The sequence below is a fragment of the Lepisma saccharinum genome, chromosome 3, assembly GCF_977018435.1.
Source record: "Lepisma saccharinum chromosome 3, izLepSacc3.1, whole genome shotgun sequence".
Taxonomy (NCBI): Eukaryota; Metazoa; Arthropoda; class Insecta; order Zygentoma; family Lepismatidae; genus Lepisma; species Lepisma saccharinum.
The window spans coordinates 130,324,044-130,340,730 of NC_139231.1; the positions used below are offsets into that span (position 1 = coordinate 130,324,044).

Sequence of the window (16,687 nt, forward strand, 5' to 3'; positions counted from 1 at the left end):
CAGGGAACGGATTTATATGTAAATACATATTTAAGTATATGAAGCTGAAATCAGTTACATTATGTATTATATTTGCGCATCATGGCATGTAGTCTCGAAAAATTCGGTTTTTATTTTCCATATTTGTACATAGCTATATTAGGTTTTGGCTCATATTTTACATATTTTAGTTATTTTTACATATCATATCCATATTTCAGAACATTTCTCAAACATAGTCCCTCCATACTCTCGCAATAACTACATGCTCCATGTGACCGAAAGAGTTGGGCGAATTTCTTGCGAATAACTGAGAAATTTGAAACATACTCTCATTACTTCTTGCGATATTGAACGCAGTTTTAGTCAATATGAATCCATCTTAAAAGGCAACACAAGGAAATTCACGTTCGCACACATGCAACGCCATTGTGTTATTCATTGTTTTCGAAACATAAAAGGAAAACATATTTTATGTTGTTTTGCAATTAATGTCAATGTAAGCGTAGGCTACTGTATTTTATGTAGCTCGTGTACAAGGACGTATTTAGGGGGAGGGGTCCGGACCCTCCCCCCCGAAAGTTTTATCAAATATTAAAATTAAATAATGAAAAATATATTCGTTTATCCGTTGTTGTATAATTTCCTGTGAACTTATTGTAAGACAAGGATTATATTGGAATCGTAGGGCTTTGAAGGACACGAAGGACGTATTTAAGGGGTCTGGAGCACCCCCCCCCACCCTACCCGAAAGACTTATTAAGAACGAAAATTAAATAATGAAAATATATTCGTTTAGCATTTGTTGTATAATTTCCTCTGAACTTATTGGAAGACAAGGATTATATTGGGATCATACGGCTTTGAAGGACAGGAGGGACGTATTTAGGGGGTTCGGACCCCCTCCCCCCACACACATACCCGAAAGACTTATTAAGCACGAAAAATAAATAATGAAAATATATTCGTTTAGCCGCGTGGCCGCGGTGGCTCAGTCGGTAACGCGTCTGACTACCATGCTCAAGGTCCCGGGTTCGATCCCCGGCCGGTTCAAATCCGGGAACTTTTCTAACGGTGAAAGCGGCCACCCACCCAGCGTCGAATAACATGGGTACCTGGGGGAAACCCTGGGGGGTAAAGGCGGTCAGGGGCGTGATGCTGATCACATCACCCCCACTCACGACCGGATCAAGAAAGTGTGGGGCGTTACCCCCACACCCCCTATACGCCTTCATGGCGTGGTGCTATGCACAGGGGAACACTTTACCTTTTTTTTTATATTCGTTTAGCATTTGTTGTATAATTTCCTCTGAACTTATTGGAAGACAAGGATTATATTGGTATTATACGGCTTTGAAGGACAGGAAGGACATATTTAGGGGGGTCCAGCGGTCCGGACCCCCGAAAGACTAACCAAGTACTAAAATGAAGTAATGAAAATAGTATTTGTTGCATAATCTATGGTTATTAATTTCCTCTGAACTTTTTAGAAGGCATGGATTATATTGGGATCATACGGCTTTGAATAACATTGCAAAGAAGATTTATGTACACTACTTCTCAAAATAATATGCATAAAATTTTAATCAGAAACTTACTTTTCTCCAACTATATGTAACATCATTTTCATTATTCGATAAATATTCAATTATTCATCTATTTGACATTAATTTTATTTGCCAGGGCACTTGTTTTTATGTAAATTATTCCGATCTTAACTACAGAAAAGCTACGTAATGAATATGCACCTTATATCTATTCTTATACAGTATTTTTTCCTAATCGTGTGATAATAATATAATATTAATTTATGTATTCTAATTACTCGTATTAATTTGATTTATAATTACTTTAATATTATTATTATTATTCCTGAGACACATGGTTCGGAAACCCCCCCTCCCCCGAAACATATTTCTAGATACGTGCCTGCTCGTGTAGTGTCTTTACATTATTAAAATTGAATTTTTTTACAATTTTAAGTCCATATTTAACTCCATTTTTTGGTGAAAATAACTGAATATGTTTTTACATATTTAACACATTTTTACTATATCCGTTCTCTGCTCATCGCCGAGGCTTAACGAAGTTGTCAAAATGCTTATCTGCGTTATCTGACATTTTGTCTTGTAGGCTGTTTGTCAGGCCAGAAGGTTAGGCTAGTCGTGCTGCCTATATTTTTCACGTTGCACGTGACTGCAACATTTTTCACATTTAGTTCTGCTTGCTTACTAGTGTCACGTTTAACGGCAACGTGCCATTTTTTGCTCCTCCCTTTTCGTAACGATACTTTCTCTCTATCCCGTAAAAATCTATCCACTTTCTCTGCAATGACAAGCTGAGTTGTTTATCTATCTCAACTTCTTGTTCAGTGAAGTATGGTATATGATAACGTGCTATTCATTGTTCGCCGCGCGTAGTATTAGATTCGTGATAGAAAGCCGACATTTTCTGCGTGCTTCTATTTTTTCTATCATTCAGGAAAAAGTTTATAGAGAATCTGATAAGTTGGTCTTTTTTCAGAAATAGAAACTTATTCAGGGTTTCGAATATTATAAATGTTTATACTTATAATTTACCTTACTGGAAAATGTTCGGTTCTCTTTAGCCGCTGTGGTCTAGTCGGCAGGACGTCTGACTGCCACGCGGGCGGCCGAGTTTCGATTCCCGGGGTGGGTGATCTAAGATGGTAATTTTTCCGGCCTTGTCCCAGCATGAAGCGGCTCAGGGCTCACCCAGCCTCAAATCAATGGCTACCTGGGGGTAAAGGCGGCCGGAGCGTGGTTCTGATCACATCACCTCCAAAATGGCCGAGATCGAGAATACGTGGGGCCCGACCACTACATTCCCTAAATGTGCCTTCATGGCACGGGGAACTTTAACTTTACCTATTCATTGCACTACTTAAGGCTATATTGAACGCAACTCCAACTGGCGGCTGCCCTTGACGGCTATTTCTGGCCCTTTCTGTCCCCCAATCGTCTTCGGGGGTGTGTGGCTCGATGGGCGTCAACAAACTCAGTTGCGAACATGTGGTGGACCCAACGCTCATTTGTTTGTTAACAACGTTCGGTACCTTGTGACTCGAAAATGCCCGATTTCAGTCGAAGAAAATTCAACTGATCGCTGATTCGCTGTTTCCCAGCCGCCAGTTCGAGTTGCGTTCAGTATAATTAAGTAGATTAAGGAATTTATAAAGAGTTCGTTTAGGCTAATTGTTCGAATCAGCCAAGCCAGGTTCTTCAGGTGGTTTGAGCCATTTAGCTATGCACGATTTTTTCTTACAATTCCAAATTTTTACAATAAAAATAACAATCTTTGTAACTCGAAGTGAACGATGCCACCGGATCGAACCTCCCCCTCCTTACGACGCCAGGGTTCCGGGTTCGAATCCCGACCTGGTCATGGGGTGTTCTTTGAGTGTCCCTTCAACAATTTCATCATATAATCACTCATCCTAATCTTCGCGATTCGCCAAGAAGGGCAGAAAAACGAGGTAAAATACACCAAATCAATTAAAGACAACATATAACATTTTGATTTTATTTTTATTATTATTTTTATTATTTATTATTATTAAAGTAGGGTACCTACCGAAATGTATAGGAAAGTAAGTGAATCACGTGTTGCAGCAACGGATACTTCCAAGCACTAACAAGTGTCATGATTATGAAGTGAGAAATCTCTGTCTCGTAAATTCACCCGGTGCATTCAACAGCAAGGCTGAAGAAAGAAACAAAGGAGTTACAGGCAAGAGCAACCCGCTCGAAGCGCCCGTGCTGTGCAAGAGGATTCTTGCCGTTGTCTGACTATGTGGGTGGGCCACAGGGTTGGGGGGCTCCACCCTCCCTCCTCGGGGCGATCACGAGCTTACTGATGTGCAGGTTCCGAACCGAAATTGCGTCCGTCATGAGTGGAAGTGGGAGTGGATTGTCATGTTCCGTAGGTCATCGGCCGGTGTGGCAGACAAAGTGCGTGGTCGAACAAAGGACATCGTAGGTGGTGCTTTTCGATTTTGACTTAATAAATTACGACCACTGGACACGGTTGCTTAAAGTTAGGAGGCGAGCTTGTTGTCACGTTGTGGACGGAAGGTGGTTTGCTGGCTCGCCCCTCAGTGGCGGATTAACGACCTCCCCTCGTGGGTGTAGCTGATGACCTGCTGGGTGGTAGATTCATTGTTAGTTTTAGACGTCGTCTCCAGGGTAATCGATTAATTTTAGACACAGGGGCGATCGTTTAATTTTATACGCAAAGAAGGGAGATCGTTTAATTTTAGACGCGAAGAAGGGCGATCGCTTAATTTTACGCATAAAGAAGGGCTATCGCTGAAATTTTAAACTATAGAAGGGCGATCGTTTGTTGTTAGACGTCATATTGTTAGATATGCCAAATGGAACTATTTACTCATGTGAATTTACGCTATTTATTTGACGGTTTACTAATGCCCTTAAACTTCTCGGGAGGGGGGGGGGAGCAATCGCTTAATTTTAGACGCTGAAGGGACAGTTGTCTTACTCTTTAACTGATCATTGTTAGTTTTATATGCTTCGGAGGGGGGGTTCCCTCCTCCACCTTCCTCATTAAAAACTTAATCAAAATAGCCGCAGTTTTTCAAGATGGAGGCCGAAAGCCACCATTAGAAAAGTGATTTCCTGGTTAAATTTTATCATTAGGGCTTAAAATTTCGGTTTCATTAATAAGAGAACAAACGTTCTCTTAAAATTTTGCACGGGCTTCCAGTTTCTAACTGGGCTATAGGATTTCTGGCTTCGTGTAGCGTTATACGCTAGCCATTCCAGCACAGAGGACGGTTACTTCTTTTTTGTTATCAAACTGCAGCTGATGAAATACATTTGGCAGCACGACATTATATTTCAAGAATCCGACTGCAATCTTTCGACTTGTCTGTTTACTTCCCTTGACCTAGACATCTTTGATAAAGGGACAAAACGTGTTTCTCGCTTGCTGTTGCCTGTAGCATTCTTTCTTTATCCAGTTGTCAGGCGATTATCCTATTCCTCGAGCCGTGAAGGTGGAAAGCGGAACTATCCAGGCCGAGTGCTGCAGACTTGGGTTCTTTGGGCTCTTTTAATCTGTTTTATCGTATCTCTTCGTCCTTGTCAGTAATTTTACCTTGAGTACGCAAGAGTGCGTCTGATTCGTGAGGTGTCTGGGAGGGGTTATTTTCTTTTACTTTCTTGCTTTATTTTCTTGTTTCTCGAGGCCGTTTCTCAAATTGACTACGTGTCTTCCTTTTAGTTCTTTCTTTTCGTTAAATTGCTAGTTTTGGTGTCGATGCATATGCACGGGAAGTGTCAAACGTTGTGTATGCTCCAGTAACCTACATGACTAAAATGAAAGGTTGTCAAATGAATGCACACATATGTAAGAAGTGCCCTCAGGCTGTTGTTTCTCGCAAAACAGAAAATATCTGGTTTGTTCGAAACATTGAAACTATTCGTTATTGAAGAAATCATGGAGAAACTATTCGTGTCTGAATCTTGAACAAATCATGGACTTTTGGTATTGTTTATAGCATCAATTTATAAAAAACTGAAGAGCGAAAAGACAAATTTAAGCCCCATAATATTCTAAATTGAATAACCAGATTTTAGATTTATCGATGCCATTCAAATTTCATAAAAGTTGATAGAATCAGAATTATAATCACAAACACATCGTACTCATTATGGTACCAATTGTTTATCTTCTAGTATATTCCACAATTATGCGTGTATACTGTGTGTAATTATTGCACGGGGTCCGCGCCGTGGCCGTCTACGGGCAAGACCATCTTAGAAGGCTCCAGTTTGAGAAGGTGATGCTAAGGGACGCGCTCAGGTTCGAGTCTCCTGGGGAAAGAGTAAGAACTTTTCTCCTGAGATTTCGGCCTGTATGGGACCGGTAGCTACCCACAATCGTGAGGAAATTGGCGAGCAACGAATGAGTAGCGTAATCCGGTCATGAAAACCTACAACGGCTGTGGTTCGTCGTGCTGACCACATATCACTCCATAACTGGTTGGATGATCTCCCAACTGGTGGGAGTGAGGCCAGAAGTCGGTAGGTATAGGCAGTGGCGTGCCCAGGATTTTCTAAAGGGAGGCCCCCACCAACCCCCCTTTGGTCACGTCACTGGGAATAGGCGCTAGCCCTCACGGGCTGATACGCCGTGGGTTATTAATTATTGCACGGGTCTTGTATACTGAATGACAAGTGAAATCTCCCGATTGGTTAATTTGCTTATTTGCGATTGTTTATTTAATTGATTACTAGTATTATCGGTCTATGCAGTGATTTATCCACAAACCCCACCTCCTAAATTTCCTCAACAACCCCTAAAAATTTCAAAAAGACCCAATTTATGGTCATTTTGGCTCGAAATTTACCCTTACATCTCCATAAGTTTGGACAATTGCTGACTTCCGCGACGGAGTGATTATCACAGCGCGCTACAACATGAGGGGTCCAGGGTTCGAATCCCGACCTGGGCATGGTGTTCTTTGCGAATGCCCCTTCATCAATTTCATCATATCACTCTTCCTTATCATCGCGATAAGCCAAAAAGTGGCAGAAAATCGACGCTAAATAACAAAAATCTAATCATTCAAATCGAAGTGCAAATAGTCAGGTGGGAGAATCTTTGCTTGAACCTTGGAACTAGTTGAATAGATGCTACTATACATGGTGACAATGGGACAGCTGGGAGAATGTTTTACGCAATAATCCTAACTGGGGGATGCCACCACCCCTCCCCATCCACTCCACTTCGAGCACTGTGTTCGGTTTAACTGTTTACACGAGAATCACATCTCTTCTCTGTAGTGCATGTTTAGACAGTGTAACTTGACATGAAACAAGTTTGAACAACAAAACAAAGCATGTTTGGTCCCGGCAAATAAACACTCCAATTCTGACATTACCAAGATAACGCACGTAACGCAACGCAAAGAGGTGCCGTTACAATTACTCTTGCAATTTCGATAACGGGTTTTTAACGCAAATACCGAAAAACAAGCACGTATCTAGAATTATGTTCGAGGGGTCTGAACCAAGTGTCTCACACGCAAATAATGAAAATAAATAATAATAATAATTTCATAATTAATAGGTTACTAATATAAAATGCCTATTATTATTATTAATAATAATAATTTGGCCTCCCCGATGGCGCAGTGGTAGCGTCGTCGCCTTGAAATCAAGGTGTCCCGGGTTCGATACCCGGTGGAGGCACAAGTGGTTCGGATCCCACTTTAAACTGTAGGTCCAGTCCCGATTAGCCTTACTGTACACAAAGTGGACTTAAAACAACAAATCAAATCAATCAATAATAATAATATTAAAATATGCCAATTTAAGATAATCATTGTCAATTATTACATGAACAGATAAAAAGGATGATTTTAACAGTTCTTATTGATATCCTATAGTTAAGATCACTAGAATGTGTGTAGAAGCAGCTGTCCTATCTTTGATAGTATTAACGTGAAAAAAATTAAAAGTATTGGTTATTTAGTACTAAAAAAGCTCGCTAGGCCCAACTAATGAAAAGTAAAGTTTCTGATCATTATTTATATGCGTACTATTATTAGTAGTGGTTCGCATAAATTTTCGCAGGCACTGTCGACGCAAAGCGCAATGTATTATTTAGCTTTACGCAAGGTCTGCGGATATAAATTTTGAAATTGTTAAGTCTCTCGGGAAGTGTCTGAAGCTCTGACACCCATCTAAGTACGTCCTTGCCGATTTGCCGAAATAGTAACGCGCTCCTCGAGTTATTACTCTCCACATCTGGAAGTAACGAAGTTGAAGCAGGATGGGCTGTTGCGAAAGTACTGGAGATTCTGAAAAATCGTTGGAGCCGAACCTAGCTCTTCACTTGGTTGCTTCAGAACTTTTGTCTTCAGCAAGTCAAGCACGACCTAAATATTATCTGTAGGTCATCAGGTGAAATTTAAGCTCAGAACGTTTCACAGGATGGGAGGGGAAGGAAGGAAGGCCTTGTATTTTATTACCTGTGAAGAATGCAGGCGTTATCGGGTTCCCAGATTTGAATTCAAAAGTGTGTAAATCGACGTGGAAAGGAGATTGTTGCGGCGTTCATGAACTCGAATTTCGACCTTGGAATCTTCCATCAGGGGTGTCCAAAGAGAGGGTCGATGGGGATGTACTTCCCACTCACAAACCTAAGAAAAATTGCAACAAATTGAATGTACAGGGTGTAAAATAAAGATTTAACGAAAAGCAAGTCATAATTCTTAAACGAACTTAGATATTCAATTCATTCAAAATGGAAATTGCGTAAGAACTCATGGAATTTATGAAATGATGTGTTCCGTGTGAGATTCCCTGCCAGGTAGTAATTATGTGATTAAGTCTACATACAAAGCTAGCCACCACAGAAGCCCATCCGCTACACTCAAGTTGGCGATTATTTGCAGTGTTAGGTCCCACTTTCACCCCCACATTCGTGTAGAAAGCTCTTTGGAAGTTTTTCGGGCTGCTGCTGTTTTTGAAATATTCTTTCAACAATAAGATCCTTAGAGCACAATATTTGCACGACACACACTACTGCAGTCCTGAGAACTAACGAATATGCAGACTAACGTTGCCTGAGAAGTTTGGAGCCGGTATCTAACGGCGGCACGGAAAATATGTTAGTTTATTTTTGTGAAGTCCTCTTTTTTACTCCCCGTATTCATGTGAGAGCTGATAGCATTAAAAAAGGTAAAGCTGTCCCCTGTGCATCGCAGCTGCCATGAAGGTATGTAGGGAGTCTCGACAACAGTGCAGGTAGCCATTGCTTAGAGGCCGGATGAACGCCAAAGCAGCTTTATGCAGGGACATGTCGGATCACATCTGAAATTGCGCATCCCGGGAATCCAATTCAAATCTCCCTCGTGGTAGAATTACAAGAATAGATGTCAATATGTTTAATATACATGTAGTTCCTTACATAAAAATGCCCCCTAATTTTGCTCCTTACCGTTACACTTACTCAGATATGGATTTTCATTGCAATCGGCTGTTGCACTCCATAGCGAAATGACCAGTTGCATGTCCAAGGGGAGTGAGTTTATTGGGGGTCATAACTCACCCTTTGGCCCCAAAAGAAGAACGTCAAATGAAGGAAAAAATGGCAGTGAGAAATTACTACTAAAAAAAGTATATGTAAACCCCCCTCCCTTTCGAAAATCCTGACACGCCACTAGACTTGACCTTTAAATTTGATGCTAGGATGAACTTAAAACTATTAGACATCAACCAAATAAGACCAAAAATTAAATTTAATATATAACATTTTATTAAATTGCATGTACATTTTGACCCCGTGGCGGAGTGGTTAGCACATTGCGCTACGATGCCAGGGGTCCAGGGTTCAAATCCCAGCCTGGGCATGGATGTGTGTGAGTGTCCATTCATCAATTTCATCATGTCATCACTCATCCCCATCTTTGCAAATTAGCAAAAGTGGCACAAAAAGAGAAGTAAAGCAAAGCAAATCAATCAATCAATCAATCAAAAGCATGTACATTTTGACACTTTAAAAAAATCTAATTTATACACAGAAAGGCTAATCAGAGCTGGACTCAATAGTTTAAAGTGGGATCCAAACAACCATGCGCCTCCATCCGGTAACAAACCTGGGACCCCTTGATTACAATACCCAATCGGGGAGGCATGATTACATTTTCAAGGTGAAGTCGGCACAGGTTAAATCTTCAAATAGCAAGAAATTCGACTCCATAGTGTTTTGGAAAATGGAACAATTATTGGGTCTGTGTTCAAATATTTCAAAGTCGAAATGTAAAGAACAAAATTATGCGACATCCTCATAAGCTGGCACTGGGATTGTAAAGAGATATATTGTAGAAAAAAACATTCAAGTGACAAAATGTATAGGTGATAATAAACCATAACCTTATAAAGATATCCTCAAAAATAAATACTAGCCTGTAAAATCCTCGATTTTCAAGCTAGCTTACAACTGCTTTTCACACAGCTTCTCCAGCTACCAAGATGCCAGTTACTTTTTGGCAGGATCATAGTTTACAATTTAGGGTGGATGCACTTGACCAAACTCCCTCACTTGTCCCACTCTCCCCTAAAATATGCGAAATAAAAACAAACAAGATAGAGTAGAGACAATGACTTGGAAAAATATGTAACATGGTAAGAAGGTCAAATGGTTTGAGAAAATTATGTGAATTCAGTTTTATACAAACACCATTTATAGCGTAGTTATCAATTAATGCCTCCAAAGATGTTGTAGTACTATAATAGAAACTATTTCCATTCTTTCCAGATATGCATGGGAGCTGATCTTGTAATCCAAATACCAGGAAACCTGAGCCAGGAAGGAAGCTTCTACCGCCTTGATTACAACCCACCTCATGGCAATCCACCTCCTAATACCACCTTTGCCGCACATGAAATTGCAGACGTCATTGAGTTTTCCGATGGGCTTCCAGGAACAAAATATGATTTTTGGCTGTATTATACAAATTCCACATTTAATGATTGGCTGACATGGACTGCTTCAATAACAACAAGTAAGTGTTGATAATTTGTGGTCTCCTTTTCCTTTTTATCTAAACATCATTGCAATGCTGATTTAATATCAATTTAGCCAGCAAGGGGGAAACTGTCATAGATTCAGAGCATTATTTGTTTATTTGTTTGAATTGTTTTTTAAGTCCACTTTATGTACAGATAGACTAATCAGGACTGGACCTACAGTTCAGTGAGATCCAAACCACCGTGCAATGTGCCTCTATCGGGTATTGAATGTGGAACCTCTTAATTACAAGGCAACGACATTACCATTATGCCATCGGGGAGGCTCAGAGGATTTTTTATCAGTTATTTGCTACAATCAAGACTGGTCTACATTGCATAAAAAAATCACACTAGTCAATAGAATTTCACAAGAGTGAAGCTGCAAAATTATTTTAGAATGTGAAAAACCATCACAATTAAGATTTTTCAGTAGAATTATATGAAGTTAATATCAATAAATATCCAGTGATTGTGCAAGAAATGAAGGATTGGGGAAGCAAGGGTGCTTGCGTTATAAACTTTCCACAACCACAACAATTAAAGAAATATTGGCATAGTTGCCTTTTATAAAATTGAGTTTAGGTATTAAGTTTCTAGTGGTGAACCTTTGTTTTGGATTCTACTTAAAAGTGTAGAATTTTCACGTAAATTGTTAATTACTGAAACAAACTGAAAAGAATGTGAACTATCTAGACACAGTGCACATTGTGAGGTTGTTTTGCACAGAGACGACAGTGCCAACTATACTTCTAATAATCTTGGTGCCAACTAAGTGTACTACTTGAACTAATGTACAGTATGAACTATTAACTCAGAAAACAAAAGACTGAGTGAACTATATCCACCAGGCCCATATATACGAGTAGATTGCTATATTTGAAACGTTGACTTATAGACATAATTTGTATTTCATGTTAAAGCCATTAGGTCTATGTAGGTCATATTGGGAAATGATAGTCATGCTTTTATGAAACAATGTGTATTAGAATTACTGTTTTGAGAATTGCCATATACTTATTTTTTATAAACCTTTTAAAATATTGCTTGAGTGACTTGAAATGTTTCATTCACAGCTCCTGATCCTCCATCAAATCTTTCTGTTACTGTTCGAAGTGGCAAGGTGGCTGAAGTGACATGGAGTCCTCCAAGGTTGGGTAGATTTTCGAGTTTCAAATTGAAGGTAAAGAAGTTTAATTTTATACATTTTATTATAATGAAACAAATTTCACACAGGCCAATAATATAAGTTGAGGAAATGTTTTAGTTTAGTGACATTTGGCATATCTATACAATAAATGGATTAATATTTTGTTCCAAATATCAGGTCTCATAGAGATACTTTAACTTAGAGAGATACACCAGGGTACAGGGGCTTTTTTTTAATGGAAGGTCTAAAGCTAAATTCATTTTTGTGAAAAAAGTGTAAAGAAGGCCACAAAAATTATTTGGCAGAACTGTTATGGGCGAGGTATGTTAAGTTTGAACAGCTAACTCATTGTTCTAATTAATCTGATCCATAGCGTTTGTGTAGTCAAAAGTTTAAGTAATGAGTTTCTGTTTACTAGTAAATAATATCCCAGGTATATGCAAAGTATGAAGTATGCTTTCAGGATGCTTAGTAGATGCAATTTGTAAGATAAACTTTGAAAAACTAGAACTGACTACATAATAAATTTTAAATCAAAATTGTTAGGTTTTTGTATAAGGACATAGAAGATTCATACCAAGTCTGAATTTAAAGAGCTAATATATATTTAGTAGCGACAGGCCAGTACCGATACAAAATTTGCCGAGATCTGGGTTTAATTCTAGGGCAAATGATTTCAGTAGGGATTTTTTCAGCACTGCCTCTGCACATAGCAGCTCTGAGGTTCAGCCAGCTTCTCATGGGTACCTGGAGTAACCTTGCAGTAAAGTGGTCAGAGCATGATGCTGATCACATCACCTGCACAAATGGCCACAGTTGAGAATGTAGTGGACCTACCTCCACATTTCCCCCTCTGCCTTGATGACATGTTGCAATGTGCAGGGAGTAGCTTTACCTTATCTTAGTTTATTTTTTTCTCTGATCGGCAAATTGGAAGTATTTTGTATATTTACAGAAAAACAATTATAACATTTCAAATATTAAACTGTTATCTATGTAATTAGTGTGTCAAGGTCAACATATTAACCAATGATGTGTAACTTCTTACTCCATAATCCTTAGATACTAATTAAATAGTGAAGAATTTTGTGTAATTGTATATGCCGTACAGGTACGGCATATATGCTATCATTTAATCCAGTTATACAATTTGTTAACAAATAATATTCACAATTACAGGTAATTCCTCTCACAGAACAAAAGACTGATATTCAGACCTTCCTTGTTACTGAACCATCATTGTCATATGCATTACGAGATCTCACACCAGGTGCATCGTATCAACTCCAGCTTTCTACAGTCTACGAGAATAAAGAAAGTGTAGCATATGCATCACGGAATTTCACAACAAGTGAGTGTATACTATATGTGATAATATTATGGTATACTTTCATAGATATTACTTGCCTATATGTGTCAGCAAAGTTGGATAGGGTGTCATTATATTCAAATATTTCTTTTAGTGGTACACTGTACTAGATTTTTTTTACTCTTAAGTAGATGATAAAATAGCAAAAAAGAAATAGAAATTATAATTTTATGTGGTATTCCTTAAAATCTAACTGTACATTTTTTTAAAGGTTGATTAGTAGTCCCTAAATCTCATACAACACTTAGCTACCACTAATGCTTCTTGACATTGGTCTGACAATTAACAGTAGTAATTTTTTATCAAGTGAGACTTTTTACTCTATTTTCAGTTTTTCATTGTACAGTCAGTATTTTTGAGAATGTTTTTTTTTCTCACTTAGCTCTTTTTTTTTTGCTCTGAGAAGGAAATAATGTATTTGTGTGTGTACAAAACAATTATAAACTAATGCAATTTTTATGCACTTACAGAACCAAACACTCCTGGAAAATTTATAGTTTGGTTTAGAAATGAAACAACTTTGCTTGTGCTGTGGCAACCTCCATATCCTGTTGGAATTTATTCTGTGTATAAGGTAAGTATTTACCAATTTTGTATAATGTTTCACTTATCCTATTTACAATAGAACTTTGAAAGAAAATTTACCGGGGTTAGGTGGTAGAACAGCCGCAGGCTGAACCTCGCCCTTTAATAAAGGAAAATTGAAATTGAAATTGAAATTGAAACACAAGCTGAGGTTTACAGTACATATTTATTTCTTAAAACACTTCAATTGCTGCTTTCTGAGGAACGTTTGATACATTTTGTGACTGAAAAGTTGGTGGAGAACTGTAATTCAATCAGGGTTTGAAACTGAAATCCTAGCGTTTCATACCAGTGCTTTCATCAGTTGAAGCAATATGAATTTTAAAATATATATATTCTAAAGGTCATATTATTATTCACTACATTTATATTTATAAACAGCACATTGGCTATATTATTATAATGGGGTCTGATTGAGCCTCATGATTGGTTATGATTAACCTAGATAGGTAAAAAAGCAAAGTTAAAATAATTCTTGCAAAAACATCCATGTTTTGAACATGAATTAATTTGTTGTAACATTGTTTATTTTAGGTCTCCATTGAGCCACCTGATGCTGTTGAAAGTGTTCTATATGTAGATAAAGAGGGGGAACCTCCAGGCCCTGCTCAGGCAGCATTTAAAGGTTTAGTTCCAGGTAAGTTCTGGCACTTAGAAGTAAGTTGTACTACTCCATGGCCATCTATAATAATCTTTGCTTTACTGGCCAGTTTATAATTTCCATATTTCCTTATTGCAATATAATATGTGTTTGCTTCATCTAGCTTATAGTCTTTGTCATGCAAATTCAGTTTGAAAAATTTTCTTAACCAGAGTTTCGTTATGTTAAGCAGTAGGAATGCAAGGTATTGTGTTAAGGCTTAGCTAATACTATTTTGAACTATCATCAATACTGGGGATGGTACTATCACATGATTCCCACTGTAGGAATTCCAAGTTGTTCTGAATAATTACCAATGTTAATATAAGTATTAGATTTCAATTACATTCAATATCAATCTACCAGAGTAGTGCCTACAAGTATCAGTAGGGTCACTCATCAAAATATTAAAGTAAGTGTAATTTAATCAGGGCTCCCACATAGCCAAATGATTAGCACTCTTGCCGTTCGTGTAACAGTCCCAAAATTTCGGCATTGATCCAGCATCATAAGAATAATTTGGGAGCTATTTGGAGAAGTGCATGTAGCCTGCTCCAGTCTCAAAAGCCACCTTCACATGAACATAATTAGATTTGGTTAAACCATTATGACTTGTCCAAGGTACATATTCAGGTAATATTTTAATATTATTCTTCTCATTGTGCTTGTTTGGAGGATGGATAAACATATTTAACTATCCACAAGAGCATGGTCTCCTCCTCCCGAACCCTTCAGTGATTTTCAGGTACACACACTGGCCTCCTATGAGGGGGTCCAGTCAGCTAAAGGTTAGAGCTCAAAAATGGTTGTTAGATGTAGGATGTTAAATGCGTGCAGATTGTCTGTATAACAGTCATTCCACATTTATAGTATTATAGTTTCTATAACTATTTCCTCAAATTAATCAATGCAAGAGTTAAAAATTAGGATGAGAAATTTCAGATGATTTAGACTGTGAATAAAATAATATACTTATTTAATGATAGAAGTCTTGGTACACTTCGCAACATCTTATTTGACCGCCCTGAAAAATTTCAAAGTCCGGAATTCGTAAATTTGGCAGCATGGCGCTTCAGAGCCAACTAAGAGTAGCCAACTTTGCGACATTTCTTCTTCCTGAATGAAAACGCTCGTGATTTTTTTTCATTCTTTCACATTCCATTAGGTAAAGATACCCTAAAGCAGTAATAAAATATATGAGTAGACAAAAAAATGTTAAGTAGAAATACATATGTTGAAAATATTTCAAGATTCTTCGTTCTGAATTTGAAAATAGGAAAATATATACACATTGTGAAAGACTGAACAGGTTCTCCTCGACCTGGAAAGAATTGCGGTCACATTTGAATGCAAGAAGGCAAATTTATGACACTTTTATGCGAAATGTTTAGTAAAGATACCTTGCACAACACAAAACGATTCTGCAAAGTGTGTCTTTTCCTTGGTTCTTGGCGAAAAATGGTTCGAAACTCCGGCACAATGTTGCTTCAACTGAGATTAACGTGTTTTACTGAGCTTTCTGTCAGCAATCTCCTGGAGTAGTTGGTTAGATGACAGCACTTTTGTTTTTTTTTTACTGTTTTCGTCAAGATCGAAACATCGTAGGTTCAAATCCCACCCTTTCCTTATTATTTTTTCCTTTTTATTTACCGAGTACGAAGTGTTCTAATAACGTAATATAATATTATATGATATTACTGTAAATATTTATGCGATGCGTGCTCAGTGGCGGCGATTGAGTTTCAAAACTAATGGGGCAAGGTGGGGGGAGGGCAAGGACAGTTTCTTTCCCTTGGTAGATAATGTTTAGCATAGTGCTGGGTCATCTGCCCCTCCACACTCTATAATCGTCGCCACTGTGCATGCCTCAAGTAATGCTTCTACTAATGTTTTTAATCTTTCAGTGATTGGCAGGATTTTAGGAAATACTTTTCCTTTCATTCAGCTGTTATAAGTTAACACATATTAAGAACTTACATGTCAACTTTCTGCATCCGGAAATGCTAGACACAAATCGCATAAATATCAATGGAAATATCCAAGAAACGTATATAAGCATTCTCATCCAAAGCCGTTTACTTCCCGAAAAAGATTTTGCAAAGAAGTAGGTTTGAACCCATGACCTTCCATACCATAAGCAAACCATCCCCCTACACCACACGGTTCACTTTATTTTATGCACTCGGTTCGGATCCCACTTTAAACTGTAGGTCCAGTCCCGATTAGCCTTACTATGCATAAAGGTGACTTAAAACACCAAATCAACCATTTCATCTCCTTTCAGAGTGGGCCTTCTACGATACTTTAGTCGGCCAGCATCCGAAAATACAGTTCTGCTTCGCGTATACCAGAGTGTAATTGCATTTAGTTTTGTGACTAATTTTACTTTAAAACTACAAATTAGA

General features: G+C 38.2%; 1 protein-coding gene across 3 annotated transcripts in view; it reads left to right on the plus strand.

The window, feature by feature from the left end:
• Ptp10D (Protein tyrosine phosphatase 10D) overlaps positions 1–16,687 on the plus strand; it is a 203,349-nt gene that overhangs the window by 115,443 nt on the left and 71,219 nt on the right. For all 3 annotated transcript variants that reach the window (XM_083119396.1, XM_083119397.1, XM_083119398.1), the window contains exons 2-6: positions 10,288–10,534; positions 11,615–11,721; positions 12,868–13,039; positions 13,528–13,631; positions 14,177–14,279. In XM_083119396.1, the coding sequence (XP_082975522.1) occupies positions 10,288–10,534; positions 11,615–11,721; positions 12,868–13,039; positions 13,528–13,631; positions 14,177–14,279 (733 nt within the window). The remainder of the gene's footprint in view (positions 1–10,287; positions 10,535–11,614; positions 11,722–12,867; positions 13,040–13,527; positions 13,632–14,176; positions 14,280–16,687) is intronic.